Source organism: Cheilinus undulatus, linkage group 23, assembly GCF_018320785.1.
Source record: "Cheilinus undulatus linkage group 23, ASM1832078v1, whole genome shotgun sequence".
Taxonomy (NCBI): Eukaryota; Metazoa; Chordata; class Actinopteri; order Labriformes; family Labridae; genus Cheilinus; species Cheilinus undulatus.
Window position 1 is genome coordinate 12693454 of NC_054887.1, and position 19247 is coordinate 12712700.

The window sequence follows — 19247 nt, forward strand, 5'->3', positions numbered from 1 at the left end:
GTGTGAAGAAACTGGAGAATGATGTGAAACCAAACTGATTAATGAGGCTAATTAATGTTGAAGTGATCCAAATCATTACACAAAGCAAAGCCTGTCATAATCAGCCAAGACTATGACATAGATAAGAAGAAAAAGCAAGTATTAGGGGTGTAGTGGTTCAGTAGTTTTGGGGTTGCGGCTCAGATGCACAGGAAAAACTCTCCATGAAAGAGTGGCTGCACAGTTCTAGGTTTGTCATCTTGTTTATTGGGGACTGTCAGTAGTGTTAGCTCCAGCTCCCTGTGATAGTTGGTACAATCTGTAGTGCATTGAACATTAAACACAAAAAGAGAAAATATATAAAAAGTAACGACAAAAATCGGAATAAAATAGATTCAACCTGGATCAATGGATCAGATGCAAGATTAATAAAGTTTGTGGTCTCGTAGTAAAAGAGCAGCAGGTGTGGGGGTTAATGGTGCTAAATCTGTGCTTGTGTGAGCCAGTAATGGACCACTGACTGGTTTATGAAACAGTAGAAGGGACATTGAGACAAGGCTTGAAACGGGGCTTCTCTACTACTCTACGGTATATCCACACGTAGCCATCATCATCATATATCATTTTATTGGTTTTATAAATCAATCATGGTCATATCATTTGGGATTTTTGACAAGAAAAGAAACAATAATAGGTAAGTGAAAACAGATTTATACGAGGTAATATCAATTAAACAAAAACAAGTGAAATAAATATTCACCCCCTTCAAGTCAGTATTTAGCAGATGCACCTTTGGCTGCAATCACAGCGCTGAGTCTGTGTGGATAGGTCTCAGCCAGGCTTGCACATCTGGACACTGCAATATCACTCTATTCGTCTTTGCAAAACTACTCAGGCTCAGTTTGCACGGGGTGTGAACCCAGCCACATGTCCAGCCACAAAATCTCTATTAGACTGAAGGTTTAGCTTCAAAGGTCACATATTTTACCCCTTTAAGACAAGTTTATATTGGTCTCAGAGGTCCCCAAAATATGCCTGTGAAGTTTGTTGGTAGGAAAAAAAAACAAGTATTGGATTTTTGCATGTCTAAAAACCCCTCTGTTTCAGCCCTGCTCAGAATGAGCTGTTTATGTGTGTGTGGCTTTAAATGGTTATTAGCTTTCTGACTCCACCCCTCTCAGAAAATGGATGTGGCTCTCCTGGAGTAGGATTAGGAAAGGAGCGCGTAATTTTCTTCCAAGCGGGGAGGGCCAACCGAACCTAGGGGTGGTGCTAACTTTTTACTGATTCTTGGGGGGGATTGTGGACAGAGCAGGGGCAGGGGCACATATTTTTGTAAGAAAAGCCTGATAAAGTGTATTTTGCATAATATGTCACCTTGAACTCAGCCACTTCAGAACATTCAGCTTCTTGTCTTTAAACCATTTCTGTTTTAGCTTTCACTGTATGCTTCGGTTCATTGTCTAGCTGGAAAAAAATCTTCTCCCATGCTGTACCTCTACCTTTTACGAGCCAAGAAGCATCCCCATAGCATGATGCTGCTTCACAGTAGTAATAGTGTGTTTGTGGTTATGTGCAGTGGAGTTTTTGATCAAGCGTCTTCTCCGATGGCCAAAACACGCCATTTTTGTCTCATCAAACAAAGAACTTCCTTCAGATTAACCATGGTTACTCAGATTGTGAGGACGTCCTGTGCCATGATCCTTCCAGTTCTTGATGATGAATTGAACTTAACTTCAGGGGAAGCTCAGTGCCTTGGAAATTTTTTGTATCCATCTCCTGACTTATACACTGGTACTACAAAGTCTCGCCATCCAACAGGTCTTCAAAAACTGCTACCAAACTAGAAAACTTGATCAAAATTTGGCCTCTGATTACTCTGCCATGGCTACATTTTATTTACGAATTCATTTTCAAGTTTTATTGTATTATTTACAGCACTGGTTCCCAACCTGTGTGCATATGTGCTGTTTAAAGTTCTTAATTGTTTTAAGAAGGTGTGATATGGTTAAAAACTTGCCATGAAACAGATCTAATTCATGCAAACAGCCTTATACTCATGTTTTAATGTGTTTTTGGTTATTAACCTTAAAACCAAACATCCCACAGGAACTGAAAGACTGAATAAGAAATGTTTTAGTGGCTGTATTCAGAACGTCTCAGGTCTCCGTCTTGCCCCCCCCCCCAGTGTCCTTCAGCATGTAGTGATCAGCTTAAAAGGATTCCTGACACAGAAGTTGAAACGGACAGAAATGACGTCCCCTGCTTTTAAAAACGGTCTAATAAATTAAAGTGTCTCTAATTCAAGGACAGGTGGTCCGCAGGTTCTTCTGCCAAGGCTTCGTCTGCCATCGGCTCGAGGATTACAGAGGAGGGGGCATGATGTCATGATGTAGAGCAGCGTGTTGTCATGGTGACCCGCTTCTGTCATTACAGCTAATGCATCCTGCATGCTAACGATAGGAGCAGGACGGTTAGAGCCGGGGTTTTTATAATCACACGAAAATCCTCAAAAAACCCAAAATGTTCTGAAATGAGTTAATTTAAGGAGGAAACTTGACTAAAACCCACAAAGAAGTATGTTTAACTTTTAATTCCCACAACAGCGAAGGATTAACTTCCACAGTGGAGCAGCCAGGGAGGAAATTTTCATAATTCAACACGTTTGAGGCTCTGGAGGCCCAGCTGGGTCCCTGGAGACGATCTACAGATCTAACCTTCATCTGCAGAGCTTCACATCATCAATCACCTGCACAGCCACCGCGTGTCCCTCATCCTCCTCCTCCTCCTTCTTCTTCTTCTCCACTCTTTACTGCTCCACACTTAAAAAGACGGCGCTGACTGAATGTGTAAATATGTTTTTTATGGAGAAAGTGGGGAGCAGAGTTCTATCTGTGCTGCCATTCTGCAAAACTCTGACTTAATGATTCTTCTTCTTTTTAGATTTTTCTGTGTTTAGGAGCTCTAGCTTCCATTTTTACCAACACTGTCAGGGTTTTATTTTTCTGTGCCATGATGTGCACCTTTCCTCTGCTGGGTTGGCCCATACAGTTCCTCCCTTAATGTTAACATGTTCAAAATTACATTGAAAACATTCAAGCTTTTTAATCTTACTAGTGTGAGTGCATCGGCTCTTTATGAAATGCTCTGCTTTGTGTAATAATTTGGATTCTTTCCACATTAATTAGCCTCATTAATCAGTTTGGTTTCACATCATTCTCCAGTTCCTTCACACTTTTTGAAAGCCATGAAAGGATGGTACGTTAAAATCTTGACCCTTTCTTGATGAAAAGGATGAGGAGGATCTCACAAGTCCTCTTTTGAAACTGAGTTTCATAAATGTGAAGGTCTGATTTGTTGATTTCATCAGATCTGAACATGAAAGTCGACCTTTTGGCTCTCACTTTCATGTAGAAGTGTTTCCTATTACAGCCAACATATCTTTCTTTCTCATCGCCTCACTTTCATCACTTCTTATGATTTTCAGACTTTGAAAAGTTTGTTCTGTTCTCATAGAAAGGTTCATTCTTTGTGCTTTAATTGTTGAGGAGTTTTAAGAAACAACCACAAACAGTATTTGCTCAATTTTACTTGTAAACTGTTGGTTTCCTTCCAGAATCTGCCCAAGCTATATATCCTTTTTTTGCACCATGAAAAAAAGTCCCAAGGTCCTCATTTGAGTACCTCCTTTTTTTTTGCGGTTTTATAGCTTGTTACTTTTGATAAAACTTGTCATATTAACATATTTCAAACTACAGACATTGGCAAGCATAAACGAACAAGTTTCAATCATAAGATTTAAAAGGTTTTTGTACCTTGACCACTTTTGGGTTGAGAATGGCTGTAAAGTATTTTGGTCAGAATGGCGGCCATCTTGAATGGACACCAGTAATTGTAAGGTGCTTCTGTGATCACAGATGGCAGACAGAGTGTCCAGGCCCCCCAAGACCCTCTATTTGGAAAAATTAAACATTGGTTTCAATTAGGCCTGCTTACTCCACATATACAGTACACTATCCACTATTACGACAGGCCTTTTGGCTATTCTAAAAAATGTAGGGGGGGGTCTGTTTATTTTCAAAACAAAACTTAGAATTTTCAAGTTTAAAAAAAGCCATAAATTTACCACAAAAAACTTGAAATTTTTTACTTTCAAAGTCACAAATTTACGTCAACCAAATAGTGACTTATGGAGATTATGAGGTCTAAAATAGCCTATATGGTGGAAGAAAATGATAAATTATACCAGATGAAGGTTTTATTTCTTGCACAGTTCCTGCAACTGTGAGCCTAATGGTTGGTTGGCAGTCTGTAGGTTTTGACATCATTATTTACAGAATTTGATAGCAGTCACCTCTGGAGTTTGTCTTGTTTTGCACCAGTAAATTCCCTCTCGGCCCAGTACTCATGTTGGCGTGGTCAAAGACTTCTAAGAACAGCCTCCACATGAATGCGTTGCTCTGTAATCATTGTAAAAGGCTCCTGAGTTGCCGTTACTAGCCTGTATCTCCTGATGCTGATGGTGTGTGTGTGTGTGTGTGTTTGGTGCATTAGGAGGATGAGGAGTGTATGTTGCCCAGCTGCTGACCTCGGCATCATCTGTTTCTGTATCAGCAGCTCTGACTCAGCAGGAAAAACTCGCCGTGATCTCCTGCTACCTCCACAGCTAATTTAAGAACCCCCCCCCTTCCCCTGCTGCATGCTGGGAAAAAGACTGTGCATGCTCCCAGGTCTGCTGTGTTCATCGTATTTAGAGTTTAGTCTTTGTAAAACGGCCGTCATCAGTGAACAAACGATTTAATGGTGCAGGCCGGAGAGGCAGGCGGTAAATAACAGGATCAATAGGAAGTAAAGAGAGTGATGTAAATGAATCTGCTGCAAATTAAAACAGACGATTCAGACGATGTGTGTCAACAATCATCCTGTTATAACAGGGTGTTTTTAATAGGATTTTATTCTAAATCAAACCCCCGCCTTCTCCTTTCCTCTTTGTTAAATCCAGATTGAACCCGTATTGATTTGAGTTCTTTTCTTCCTGTCATGGCTCCCTGATTTAAACTCAGTATTTGACTTCTTCTAAAGAAGCTGATGGTTGAAGCTCATGCTCTCTTGTTCATCAGGTTTTCTAAGCCGATGTATGGATAGCTTAATGTGTTTGCTTTTAGAAATGCATTAGGGAGTTTTCTCAGCTTGGAATGAAAGTTAGTAATACTAAAGACATGGAATATTTTGGGAAAAACAAATTTTAATGTTCTTTTTGTGTTTGAAACCATAAAGAGTTGGCGAACAAAGAATAAGCCTGATATCAGCAGTATCTGAGAGGTTTTTTTCTGAATAAGACAATAAAATACTTGATGCACTCTTAATAAAGTATGTATCCATCTCTACTTCCTTCCATCTATACCACCATGCGTTCATCAATCAATCCGAGTGTCTCTCCATCCATATGTCCCCCTTTGCATTGGCCATCCGTTCATCCAGCTGCCCTTTCCATTCATCCATTTATCCATCTATTCTTCCTTTAGATCAGTGTTACTCAAACCTGCTAGACCAAAGAGCCAAACTGTTGAAAAAAAAAACATTTGCAAGAGCCACAATCTTAGTAGTGAAAAGTGGCAAAAAAATGGTTAAAGTGGCAATAAAAATAAGTTTAAGGTTGCAAAAATGTGTCAAAAAGTGACATAAAATGGCAAAAACTGGGTGAAAACTGACAAAAATGGGGAGAAAAAGTGCATAAAAGGGAAAACAGTGGCAAAAATGTTTGAGAAGTGAAAAAACAAGAGTTACAGAGGACAACAATCGACAAAAAAAATGGCAAAACATATTAAAACAGGCTACTTATCATTTATTTAGTGATGATGTTTGAATACAACTCCAGCCATGAAACTACCACTGTGTGAAGTCTTAACTAATCAGATCAGGCAATTTTTAAACTCCCCAGACTTGTGTTATAGGTGCCAGTCAGTATGGTTGTGTCAACGACTAAAACTAAGGATGCTTTGTTTTTATTTTTGTTTTATTTTATTTAGTTTTATAAGCATACTATACAGTTATAATTAGTTTTTGTTTTTTGGTAAAGTCTTAGTTTTGATTTAGTTTCAGTTAACTAAAATGATTTTTGAATTTTAGTTTTAGTTATTTAGTTTTAGTAACTATTACAACCTTGCTACATACTTATACATCAGTCTGTCCATCCATCCATATGTCCATTCATCTATATATTCTTTTATCCATCCATTAGTCCATCTAACTATCCACTTTCCATCCATCTGTCAACGCAATAGACTGTCCATCCATCTATTCATTTAACTGTTCATCTATAGAGCTGTCAAGTGTTCCATCCATCCATCGATTTGACTGTCCATTCATCCATACATCCACCCTGTCTGTCTATCCTTAGTTCATCCATCCATCTGTTTATCCATCGATTTTAATATCCCTTCATGCATACATACATCCAAGATTTTTTGTCTATTCCTCTATCAGTTTATCAGTCTGTCCATCCATCCATCCATTTCCATCCATCCATCCATCCATCCATCCATCCATTTCCATCCATCCATCCATCCATCCATCCATCCATCCATCCATCGACTTATGCATCCATCTGTCCATACATCCATTCATCCATTGCTCCATTGTCCATCTGTTCTTTCCCCCATCCACGCATTCTTTCTCCCCCATCTCCATCCATCCATCCGACTATCTGTTCATCCCTCTGTTCATCTTTACATCAGACTATCAGTCCGTCATTCATCCATTTTCTGTACCAACCACATATTTATCTATACATCTGTACATCCACTCATCCATCTATCCATCCATTAGTCTATGGCTGTCCATCCATCTGTCATGCGTCCACACGTCTGACTATTGTCCATTCAACCATTCTTCCATCCATCCCTTTGTCCATTGATGTGACTGCCTATCCATTCACCCAACCATCTATCTGTCCTTTTCTCCACCTGTCCATTCCTTCTTCCATCCACCCATCATACTGTCCATCCACCTGTACATCCATCCATCAGGCTGACTAACTAGGGTCGGAATAGACAACATTAGCGCCTGCCAGACCACCAACAACAGTGGCACGTTCAATAAATCACTTTTTTCCAAAATCTGACGCTCGCTTTGACCTTCAACGTATCCTCTTCACCATGTCTGATTGCCTAAATACATAGTTAGCAGCCATGCCACCGGCTGATTAGATAGTTATTTAAATGAGCAGGTGAACAGGGTACCTAATGAATTGGTCGGTGAGTGTATCATTTGTATTTCTTACTGCTGTGTTGTGTTTAAGAGCAATCGAAAGGCTTGAATTTCCCTCAAGGGCTGATAAAGTTTTTTGATTCCAGTTATAGTTTTGATTCAAATCAAACTTTTCATTCTTTTATTTTTTTTTTAATGGGCTCTTATCTAACAAACATAGCAGGAAGACAAACTGGTGCCCAGAAAAGCTTTTTAATTATCATTATTGTCCAGTTCTGATTTTTCACGGGTAGAGAGAAGCGATTTCCTCGTGTTTCTACTGTCCCAGTGTGTGATATTCATGATCATCCAACATGATTAAAAAGTCATTAACTCTAATTAATCACACTGGGTTATTGCTTTATTGCAATCAAATATTTAACCTTATTAAAGTGTGCAGTAAAGTAACACAGAGGGGATTTCCATCAGAATATTCCTCCTCTACCAGCTCAGAGAAACTTTTCTGATGGAGTCGAACCAAAGCAGAGAAGTGTGTGAGGATGTCAGGAGGATGAGAGTTTGGTTTTAATGTTCAGACGTCTTCTTTGTTTTCAGCTTCTCCAAAGTGTCCTCGTGCTCTCTGCCGCCTGCTCCAATAAGCTCTCATTAATCTTCCTTACAGCCTTCATTAAAGCTGCCACCGCCCCTCCCTCTCTGCTCACTCTGCACGCTCCTATCTCCTCCCAACGCCTATCTGCTCGACCTTTATCTCCTCACAGCTCGCCGTCCATAATCTCTCCCTGTGAAGCCCACGTTCATCCCTCCTCCTCCTCCTATATATTTCATCCTCCTCCCCTTCTCTTTGTACCTTTTTGTCTCCTGGATAAAAAACTTGAAAATTCATACCAGTGGAATTCAATTAAAAGCTTTTAAAGTTTGTGGTTTCCTCACACATTAAAGCCACCTCTATGAGGGGATTTTCTAGCTCCGCTGACTCCGTCGTGTCTGAGACCGATCATCACTAACCAGATTGTCAGTCTGCACACAATCATGAAGGAGCAGCAGGTTAGCCGGACATTATCACTCCATTATCTCCTTCAGTTAAACCGAACGTCAGCTAACCTTGCAAAGCAGATGGATACGCCCGTTTTAGTGTTTCTCACTGGCGATGCCATCTTGCAAAGCTCCCATCTGAACAGTTTGGGCCCGGTTAGAAAGTGACAGGACCAATCAGCGACGAAGGGCAGTACTCTCAGCCCCGACAGAGTCGTGATGTATGCAAGCAGCAACAAGAGGCTGATGCAATTATGGCGGAAGAGCTTAGCGTGGATGCTGCCAAAACGTAAGTTTTATCAGAACTTAAAAGAAGAACAAAGAACAGCATTGAATTGTTTTCTTTTCAAAAACGACAAAAGTCGTGTACTTACATGTCTACAGTTGCCATGGTCTGCGAATGAAGGACAGGCAACATAAGGGAAAGATTGTTGGTGTTTATGTGTTTTAATGATGATAGGGAGAAGAAGTGGGCTGATGGTTTTTATAACTCGTCTGTTTCAGTTTTAAGAAGGTAACCAGTTTTTTCCATAAATCAGGATGTTGATGTTAGCTGGTATGGCATGTCTGTGGCCAAGGATAGCTTTATCCAATGATTTATAGTCTATGGATTAAACCTAAAGCCACAAATTATGTCGTCAGTGGGCCTGTCTTTGATATTGAAGCTGTAGCTCTGAAATTCAATCACCATAAATTCTCAAATAATGACTTTTATTTCCTCAACTGAAGAAGGAACAGGCCCCTTTTTACAAAATCCTTATTAAAATTGGTACATTTTATTCACATTTTTCTCTCACTTTCTGTTGAGCAAACTTCTTGAAGTCAGGATGTTTTATAGGAAAATTTTGAGAAAAGAAGTTGTCAGTCAAACATGGCATGCTGATTCTTGGAGCAGAGCTACTGACTGCTGTAGCAGGGCCCGAAGCTAACAGCTGCTGACAATCATATCCTGGATATCACACAGTAAAGAAAGGTTCAAATGTTGTTTTGTCAAAATGCACAGGATATAAGACATAAAACATCAAATACAAGAAGTGCACAATGAAAGCACAATAATAACGTTTAAAAAATGAGTAATCACTAATGTTGTTTATCTTCTGTGTTTCAGGTCAGCAGGTCCTGGGTCTGGTAGAGAACCAGAGCGACTGGTACCTGGGGAACCTGTGGAAGAACCATCGACCCTGGCCCGCTCTGGGGAGGGGCTTCAACACAGGTGAGAGCATGTTAGCACGTTATCATGGTGGGCTTACATTTGAAACTAGCCATGTGATGATATGGCTAAGAGGGTTTAAGTCCTTGAAAATGCTTGAGTTTTATTGTGTTTATAAGTAAGAATGGGGGGAAATGCTGTAACTGAGTGAACTTTAGTGTAAGTCATTATTTCACAGCTCATCATATTCATATTTTTTTATCAAGAATTTATTGAAATTGATATTTTTGTTTTAATAAATGTTTTATATCAACTTGGTTGTGAATTTTTCAACAGAATTTTGGTCATTTTCTGCTTCTGTTTTGATGATGATATAAAGCATACTGAATATTTATTTGTAAATGAACTTACCACAGCTAGAAAGTACTCACAAAACTTTTAAAAGCATCCTGGCTGTACTTGAGAAGTGTTTGAAATTGACCTTAGAAACCCTGAAATTTTCTCATAAATGTAAAAAAATAATAACTTTTTTCCTGCAAATACACAGCCGGACAGAGAGTTCTTCTTCATGTATACCGTGTTAATTTATTATGATAATCCTCTGGGAAATAAACAGTTTACTGCGGCTTCCTTCCTCTTGTGTTCAGAGAGCAGTGCTTATTAATAAATTGCAATAATAATGACAACTTTGCATCATTTTCTGCAACCCAAACTATTAAATTACATTTTCCTTGTGCATCAAAAGTAAAAAGTATTATTGTTTATATAACGGCACAGCTGTCTGTGAGGTTTCTGTCTGTCTTTAAACACATTCCAAGTTATTTTCAAAAAAATTCTGGTCACTGATCGTCTCCTGTAGATTTGATTGAGCTTTATCTCTCTATTATGATAATTTAAAGTTATTTAAACCATCAGAGGAAATGTTAATGCACCATCTGACGGCTGCCTGAGTATTTTTATTGTTTCCTTTATTTGTCTTCAGAGTCTCCACCGTCACTTCAAAGCTTCAGATAATAAAGGAAAGCAGCAGCAGAGAGGCACTTTAGTGCTTTATTTCAGGCTTTGATGCATTTTTCAGCTTGTTTGAAGTTTTATGGGGAAACATTTTCAGGAATTGAGTGGTGTGATTGAAGAAATGATTGGATTCATTTACACCTTATTATTTCCTCTGTATGTACAATGCCTATAAAAAAGTACTCACTCTCTTTGATGTTTTACTCTTTTATTGATTTTATAAACAATCATGGTCAAAATAGTTTGGTTTCTCTTTTTTTTTTTTTACAAAAAAAGTTAGTAAAAATCTTTTTTAATGTCAAAGTGAAAACAGATTGCTACAAAGTAATGTCTATTAAACAAAAGAAAAGAATGGTAAAATAAGTGACTGCATAAATATTCATCCACTTTAAAGTGCCAATTAGTGCCAGTAGTCTCCAGTGTTGGGTGGTGTTACTTTTGAAACTAACTCATTAGATTACTGCATTACATACTGAGAGAAGTTAACGTGTTGCGTTCCTGCGTTACCTACTTCTAAAGCTAACATGTTTTACTTTTGCTTTACTACATATTAAAACTCTTTAGCCACTCGTTTGTTGTAAAAACTACAGATGAAGACCACACATCTGCATTTGAATGTGCAGACTCTAATGTCAATGTACAGCCTCATTTACAGCCCATAATCTGTATCTCTGCAGCCTGAGAACACCACTAACAGACAGGAAAACCTTTACAGCTCTTTAACATGCTCAGTCTGACAACAAGCTGAGCCGAGGCAGACAGAATCACTCAAGCGCTGTGCGTAATAACAGCGCATAATTGGAACGGCTGCACAGCTGATTCAATGAGAGCAAACAGAGCTTTTAAACTTACATTTTCACTATGATGCTGTTCTTGTCCCTTTTATCCAAAAATCCATCATAATGGGGATATTCCACAGTGTCATGCTGTCCTCTCCATCATCTTGCTGGTCCAACAAGCTAACAATGCACACGCGTAATAGCACAGAATGTTTACCTTCCGCTGGCACGGCGCTACGTGCCAACGTGACTACAGGAAGAGAGAAGGACAAACAGAGCAGATGCTTCAAGGAGTTTCCTTTTTTTTCTTACTCTCGTTTTGAAGCCATGGGGGGAGGTGTGGGGGGGGGGCATTTGGGATTTTTCTTCCAGTAATGGATTACTTTTATGAAAATGTAACTAATAACTAACCTTGCAAAGCAGATGGATATGCCTGTTTCCTTGTTTGTCACTGGCAAATCTATCTGGCAAAGCTCCCATCTGAACCGTTTTGGCCTGGTTAGAAAGTGACAGGACCAATCAGCGACGAGGGCCAGTACTTTCAGGCATCGCAGAGCCGTGATGTAAACAAGCAGCAGCTAAGGCCGGTGCAATTATGGCGGAAGATCTTAGCATGGATGCTGCTTAAGCGCCAGTTTTATCAGAACTTGACAACGTTTCTTTGTTAAAAGAAGAACAAAGAACAGCAGTGAGTTTCTTGTCAAAAACAACAAAAGTCGTGTGCTGAAATCTCTATAGTCACCATGTTTCACATTATTCCTTGGTAGCTGCTCAGCTTGGCAGCGGCTACGTGTTTTGTTGCTCTTATTGGCCCGTAGAGATGTGACAAACAGAACGTTCATCCAATCGCACTCCAAGTTTTTTTCAAATCCCAAACATTCCCTGTTGAAGTTTTCCCAAATGGATGTGTGAAACAAATCCATCTGGCGTGTCAGGTTAACTAATAACGGGATTACTTGACTTGTAAAACTAATGCGTTACGTTACTCGTTACAACAAAAAAGTAATCTGAGTTCTCTAATGGATTACTTTATAACGCGTTACCTCCAACACTGGTAGTCTCACACTGTTAATCAGTGTTTATGGCTACCATTACATCATGAAAACAAAAGAACACTCCAAGCAACTCAGAGAAAAGGTTATAGGGAAGTATAAGTCAGGGGGATAGATACAAAAAAGTCATTCACTTAAGAGACATAAACTCAAAAAATGTATTTTTAATGTCTTGAATGGGGCACCAAAACTTTGAATTTTTGAGATTATAAAGTCAGAAAACAGACAACTGTGTGGAAGACAGTCGTACCAGATGTTTTCCTTGCACAAGTCCTGCAGTTGAGAGCCTAAGCAAATGACACTTCTAAATGACACTTCACTTATACATGATTGTAACTGGCAGCAAAAAAAGGTGATCCACACATCCCTAGCATGTATGTTTTACCTGCACCCAATCCTGCAGCTCTTTTTCTTCTTCTGTTCTGTCTCTACTGTTGAAAATAGCACTTATAGATATACTAATACCCAACATTAAAACTCACCTCGAACTCGTCTGTCTGCCGAGGTTCACTGTGACTGAACAGCGCATCATCTTGTTGTTTTACACAGAACAACAGTTTGACAGAAAGCCTCGACTCGGCTGCAGCTTTGAGGCGGTGTCCGTGGCAACAGATGGAGCACAGCGGGGCGTGAAAGACGCTTTGTTTGTTCCCATCCAAAAAGAAAAAAAATTTCAGCGCGCTTCTCCCTCTGAAGACGCTTTTATTTGTTCGGCAGCAGCAGGAAGATTTCCTTTATTAGCCGAGAAAACGAGGAGAAGTTTTCTAATGTTGGTAAGAGGAAGGTAGCAGAATGATTAGTGTTTGTAACAGGATTTTAACGTGTTCTCCTCATCCTGCAGCTCTGTCTTTAAGTTCAAAGTGTCCTGCTTTATCAGAGAAAACACAAGGCCAGGACTCAGAGCCTCATGACGGGACTTTATCACCTTCAGCAGGCTGCATGATACCAATCTCTCTGGTTCTTTGTGCTTTCCAGGAGTGATTCTTCTTCTCCTGGATCGGCTCAGGAAGCTGAGATGGGAGCAGATGTGGAGGTTGACTGCAGAGAGAGAACTAATGAGTATGCTGTCCACATCGCTCGCAGACCAGGTAACACGCACAAAGTACACACATAAACACACACAAACATCCTCAAACATCCTTACATCTAAAGCATGGAAACTCTACTTCTGATAAGTCTTCTTTTAAACAAGAAACAAACATGAATTCACTGCAGGAGCTGTGTAGGTGTTTGCATTTAGATGTGGCTGACCATATAAACATGGTGTTTTCTGCAGTAAAGGCTTCAGAAATCCTCAGGCAGACTAAATTTTACAACATATTCTCGGTTCTAACTAATGTGGAATAACAATAATAGTCGTGCTGCAAGAAAGTTTGAGTGAAATTATGCTGTTCTTCACAGTATTCTTTGTTGTGTTTTGCTGCGCTGACTTAAACTTTTGGCTACATAGCTCAGTGATAACTGGTGGTATTGCAGTGTTTGGTCTGTATCCATAGGCTTTGAGAGAACAAATGAGAGATGGCTGAAAATAACGCAGTGCGGACAGAAAGCTCCATATTCCTTTCGAACACAGAGCATTTATCAGCCTTCATTCAGGTCCTCTTCCCAGCAACGTTTCCCAGCTCCTCCAAGGAGCTCCTGAGGCATTCCCAAGCCAGACATGATATATATCCCCTCCAGCAAGTTCTGGGTCTACTCCGCAGTCTGCTGTCAGTTGGACATACCTTGAAGATCAGGGGGCATCCTGATTAGAAATCCAAAACACCTCAGCTACATTATAGGTTTATTCAAATACAGGTACTTTAATATTGAGCTCCACTCTTCTTTTAAGTCTTTCCACAAGGTTGTTGAGTGCTTTTGTGGGAATTTGTGGCAGTTCAGTCCATAGAACATTTACAAGGTCTGGCACTGATATTGGACGAGAAGGCCTGGCTCACAGGCTTCTTTCCAGTTCCTCCTAAAGGTGCTTGATGGGGTTGAGGTCAGGGCTCTGTGTGGGCCAGTCAGCTTCTTCCACCCTGAACTCATTAAACCATGTCTTTATAGTCCTTGCTTTGTGCACTGGGGCACAGTCGTGTTGCAATACAAAAGGGCCTTCCCAAACTGTTGCCTCAAAGTTGGAGGCATACCATTATCCAAAATGTCTTGGTGTGCTAGCAGTGAGATTGTCTTTCACTGGAGATAAAAGGCCTAGCCCAAAACCTGAAAAACAGCCCCATATTATTATCCCTCCTCCATTAAGCTTCACAATTGGCACAGTGCAGTCAGGCAGGTAACGTTCAGGTTACAAGTCGGGGTTCCTGTCAAAATCAGACTCGCTACTCCAACTGCCAAACAAAGAAGCATGATTCATCACTCCACTGCTCTACAGTCCAGTGTCTGTGTGCTTTTCAACGCTCCATCTGATGCTTGGCATTGGACTTTGTGATGCAAGGCTTGTATGCAGCTGCTCAGTATGCACAGTGTTTGTGCTTACATTAATACCAGTGGAAGTTCAGAACTCTTCAGATCTGGAATCAGCAGAGCATTGGTGACTTCTATGGACCATGTACATAAAACCTGGCATTTTACGTGGTTCTCTGCTTAGCGGCTGAGTTGCTGTTGTTCCTAGATGCTTCCACTTGCTAATAATTTGACTGACAGTTGACTATGGAATATCCAGCAGGGATGAAATTTCACAAACTGTCTAATTGCAAAGGTAACATCCATTTAAGTCACTGAGCTCTTCAGAATGAAACATTTTGTATCACAAATGTGTGTGAATGAAGACTGCTAGCGAGGTGCAGGTGTGGCCAGATACTTTTGTCCATATTGTGTAGCTTCTTTCCACACAAGGAATTCCTTCTCTTTTGGTCACAATCATCAGAAGAGTCTCACTGACAGATTTGTGTTCCTCACAGGAACCATTAAACCTCAACATGAACGTAAAGAACGCTGCCTTAAAGATGGCCGTCACTCCGTATGAGACGCTCATACAGCAGCAGGCCAGTGAAACACTCAGACATCTTCCTCAGCTCTTTATTTTACAAACTGCACACCTAACGGGACTTAACTTAATGAAGGTTTAATTAAAATCTCATAAATGAGCTCACAGCTTTGAGATAATGGAGAGACCCTTCACCGAGGTCTTCATCACTCTGCCCTCGCCGTGGTAGATAAAAAAACACGGCACGCTTCACAATTAAAACCTTTTATGACCTTCAGGATATGGATACACTCGAGACAGAGGGGAAAAGTACCACCATAAAACCAAACTTTTATTTTATATCTTAGAAAATATTCAAAGGACAGCAGTAAGACCTGAAAGAAACTGTTTAATTTCAGCTTTTTTATCTTCAAGTGTTTTATTTCTTCTTCTTGGCTTCAAAGACGACTTCAAGTGCTCATTGATCCTGCTTCTAAAGCTGTAACAAAAGCTGGCCCTTCCTTTGTGCATTGAAATGGTTATTTTAATGTGTCTTGATCTGCAGAGAGGGTGAAACATGGGCCATAAAAGGAAGCATGAAAGATTTAAAACTTTCCTAACTGGTACAGTCATCCTCTTATTTCTTCCTTTTCTACTTCTTTTTCTGTTAGAAATTTAGACGATTTTATTCCTTCATCCATAAATGTGTCCATTTGTTCAGATGCCCTTCTGTCCTTGTATACTGTAGGATTACAGTGACTTTGAACTATATAGTAGCTTCTATACGAACTATAACATCATTAAAGCATTGTCTTCTAAAGTGGCTACAGGTTATTTGTGGTCATGTGATCCCAGTGACACATGACAGTCAGACTGGGGCTCAGGAAGTGAAGAACAGTGGTTAATGGAGGAAAGTTAGTCCATTCAAGCTCTGGGTGGACCTGTACACTGTCATCAGGTAATCAGGTAAATTCTACATCCATCAGTCCTGCAGACCTTCTACAACACACATAGACAGATGAAGGGAGATAGGAGTCTTGAGGAGTCAAGTACTGAAGAGGTTAGCTGAGCTCCTTTAACAGCTTTTCTCCCTGATTTGATCATGAACTTGCTTTTAATGGAAACACTGACATACTTTTAAGATAATAAACCTTGTGCGGTACTGGTTAGATTGGAATAACACCTGGGGGCCTAGACTGGCATGTATGCAGAGGCAAGGATGGAATGTTTAACAAACATTTAAGGTTGATATCATTTTCAAAGGCAAGGATGGAATCTTTTATAGACATTAAAGGATGGCCTCACCTTAAGAGGCAAGAATTGAATGTTATATAAACATAAAGGACAGCATCATCTTTAAAAGGCAAGGATGGAATGTTATAAACATTAACGGCTGACATTGTCTCCAAAGGCAAGAATTGAATGGTATTTAAACATAGAAGGATGACATCATCTTCAAAGGAAATGATGGAATGTTTTATAAACATTTAAGGTTGGCATCATCTTCAAAGGCAAGGATGGAATGTTTTATAGACATTAAAGAGTGACATATTTAAAGGCAATGATGGAATGTCATATCAACATTTAAGGATGACACCATCTTCAAATGCAACAATAAAATGTTTTATGGATACTTACGGATGGCATCATCCTCAAAGACAATGATGGAATATTCATGAAGCGAAAAGGGTCTGGTTGCAGACATTGGGTCATTACATCGCCACTCTCACAGACCACCAAAAGTTAAAAGTTAAAACCCCGACATGCAAACCTGATTACAAAACATTTAATGAAACCGAGTAAACAGTCTGCTTACAGGAAAAAGATGTCCTCCATTAAAACATTCTAATGCAGTATGTGTAGCTTAAGTAGCTATGTTAGCTGTGCATGCTACATAAGCTATATAGCTATGTTATCTATGTAGCTTACACAACTACATTATCTACATAGCTATGTTTGCGTTAGCTACATTTGCTAACGTGCTAAGCTCACATTGCTAAACGTAATTTAGCAAAATTGGTTTATATAGGAACGTTTATTATGTTGCTAGCCTATGTTAGCTTTAGGTAAAGCTAACAAAGCTAAAGGGAGCCACTGTTTGTCTAAGAACTTCTAAAATGAGTCTCTCTCAGTTCTCTCTGCTTTGCTTATGAATAAGGTTGAATTAAAAAAGAAAAAAATCTAAAACTGAAAATCCAGTGTCCTGACAAATTACAAAACTTCCATTCTGAAAGAGACAGCATCTCAAATGAACGGTCTGTGAATGGGGCCATTGCCCGTTCAACCCACTTTTCCAAAAGTTGCCAACAAAGGAAACAGAAGAACAAAGGTGAACAGAAGAGATGTTTGAGAGACCGAGTAATGATGCTGGCTCTTTTATATGAACAAAAGGAGCCGGTTCTTGTTTGAGACCCAGTTCCCTTTCTTCTATTTTAAAAGCCAAGTTGGTACATAATGAGGTGCCGTTTGGGGGCCTAAAGACCAGCTCTTGTTACTGAGCTAAACCAAATTATCCAGATCTCTAAAAAGATGGGTTGCCCAATACAACGAGTGAGGCTGGACAGACAAGACAAGGGTTTATTGTGACAAACTGGACTGAACCACACCAGACCATTTGGTGGAAAGAAACCATATGTGAACCTATGTTTTTATATCTTACCCTAGATTTCCTTTTTTGTTTTGTTTTTGTACTATATCCCTATGTTATTGATATTCTATCCATCAATTTGACCCCCATACACTTAACTAGCTCTGTAATCCAAAGTTTATTACAAAAATGCACCTGCACCATCATAAGCCCTTCTTACTGACCCTCCACTGCACTGTTACCTTTCAGCAATCGTATGTCTCTCAGAGTAGTTTAACCACCAGGCAGATGTTCTAGTTTTTTATTTTCAGACCCAGGTATAAAGATTGATTACAGGTGTGTTTGATCACTGACTCACCAGATATCAGGGTCACATCAGACTCCTCCGTTCAGGTCTGCAGATGATGAAACAGAAGGTAAAGCATACGGCTCACTGTGTGTTTTTCTGCAGGACATCTTCAACGCCGTGATCAAACAGAACCCGTTCCTGGTCCACCAGCTGCCGTGTTTCTGGAACGTCCAGCTGTCGGACCACACGCGCTCTGAGAAGTGCTACAAAGACGTGTCGGACCTGAAGGTGAGACCTGCTGCGCTCACAATCTGCCACTTCACACTCACACCGGGCCATTCATCAACTTTCACAACACGAACAATTACACATGTTTGGTTGACTAAATACCTGTATTTTCCTCTGAAAGTTTTAGCACTTTTTTATACTCTCAATCACTATTTTCCATCACTGCCATGCCTAGTTATCATCAGGGTGCCTTTACATTGATTGAAATTTAAAAAATAACAACTTAGTTTCTAGAATAGATGATCCAAGAGAGGTGACTCACAATAAGAGTCAAGGAAAAGCCAAATCTTGGAGTAAAATTATGATTATAGACACATTCATGGAAGGATAAATAAATTATTATTCACAACAATAACACAAGACAAAGCAGTCGATTTATTTAAGGCGTTTGAAGCTGATTTAAGAAGCAGCTTGGTGATTATTTTCTGCCTTTTGTTGTGTTGTTTAGTGGATTATGTAAGGATTACATCAATTTTTACTTTATTTTCCCTGCTTTTAAACAACCAAATTAGATGATAAGCCATAACATCAGAAAGAATAGAAGCCACAGAAATAATCAAATCTGAGGCTTTTGTCCTAATTTTGTCCTTTTTTCTGCATTAAGAGACTACATGAAGGCTTTTTTGTAACAAGAGCCATTAAAAGCTGAATTTGTTGAATGTGTCCCACTTTCAAGATTTAATGGAAGCTTTAAAAACATTATTAACAGAAAAAAGATGAAAATTTACGAGTGCTCATTTCTGCTGTGGGAAACATTTGAACAAAATGTTTCAAAAATGGGTCTGTGGAATCTGAATTAATGTCTGATGTTTGAGGATGAAGATGCGGCGAGAGTACGGAGAGTGTGAACCTCCATATAGGGACGCTTCTTGGCTGCTCTTATACCTTGGGGTCTATTTGTGACTGAATTTTGGATTTATACCGTTAGAAAGTTTATCACCTCTTTCCTGGCTTGGTTTATTT

The 19247-nt window shown here is 39.6% G+C and overlaps 1 protein-coding gene across 1 annotated transcript in view; it reads left to right on the forward strand.

The window, feature by feature from the left end:
* The window catches only part of large1 (LARGE xylosyl- and glucuronyltransferase 1), a 117357-nt gene that overhangs the window by 78042 nt on the left and 20068 nt on the right, over positions 1 to 19247 (forward strand). The window contains exons 7-9 of the mRNA XM_041780816.1: positions 9329 to 9433; positions 13191 to 13303; positions 18159 to 18284. Of these exons, the coding sequence (XP_041636750.1) occupies positions 9329 to 9433; positions 13191 to 13303; positions 18159 to 18284 (344 nt within the window). The remainder of the gene's footprint in view (positions 1 to 9328; positions 9434 to 13190; positions 13304 to 18158; positions 18285 to 19247) is intronic.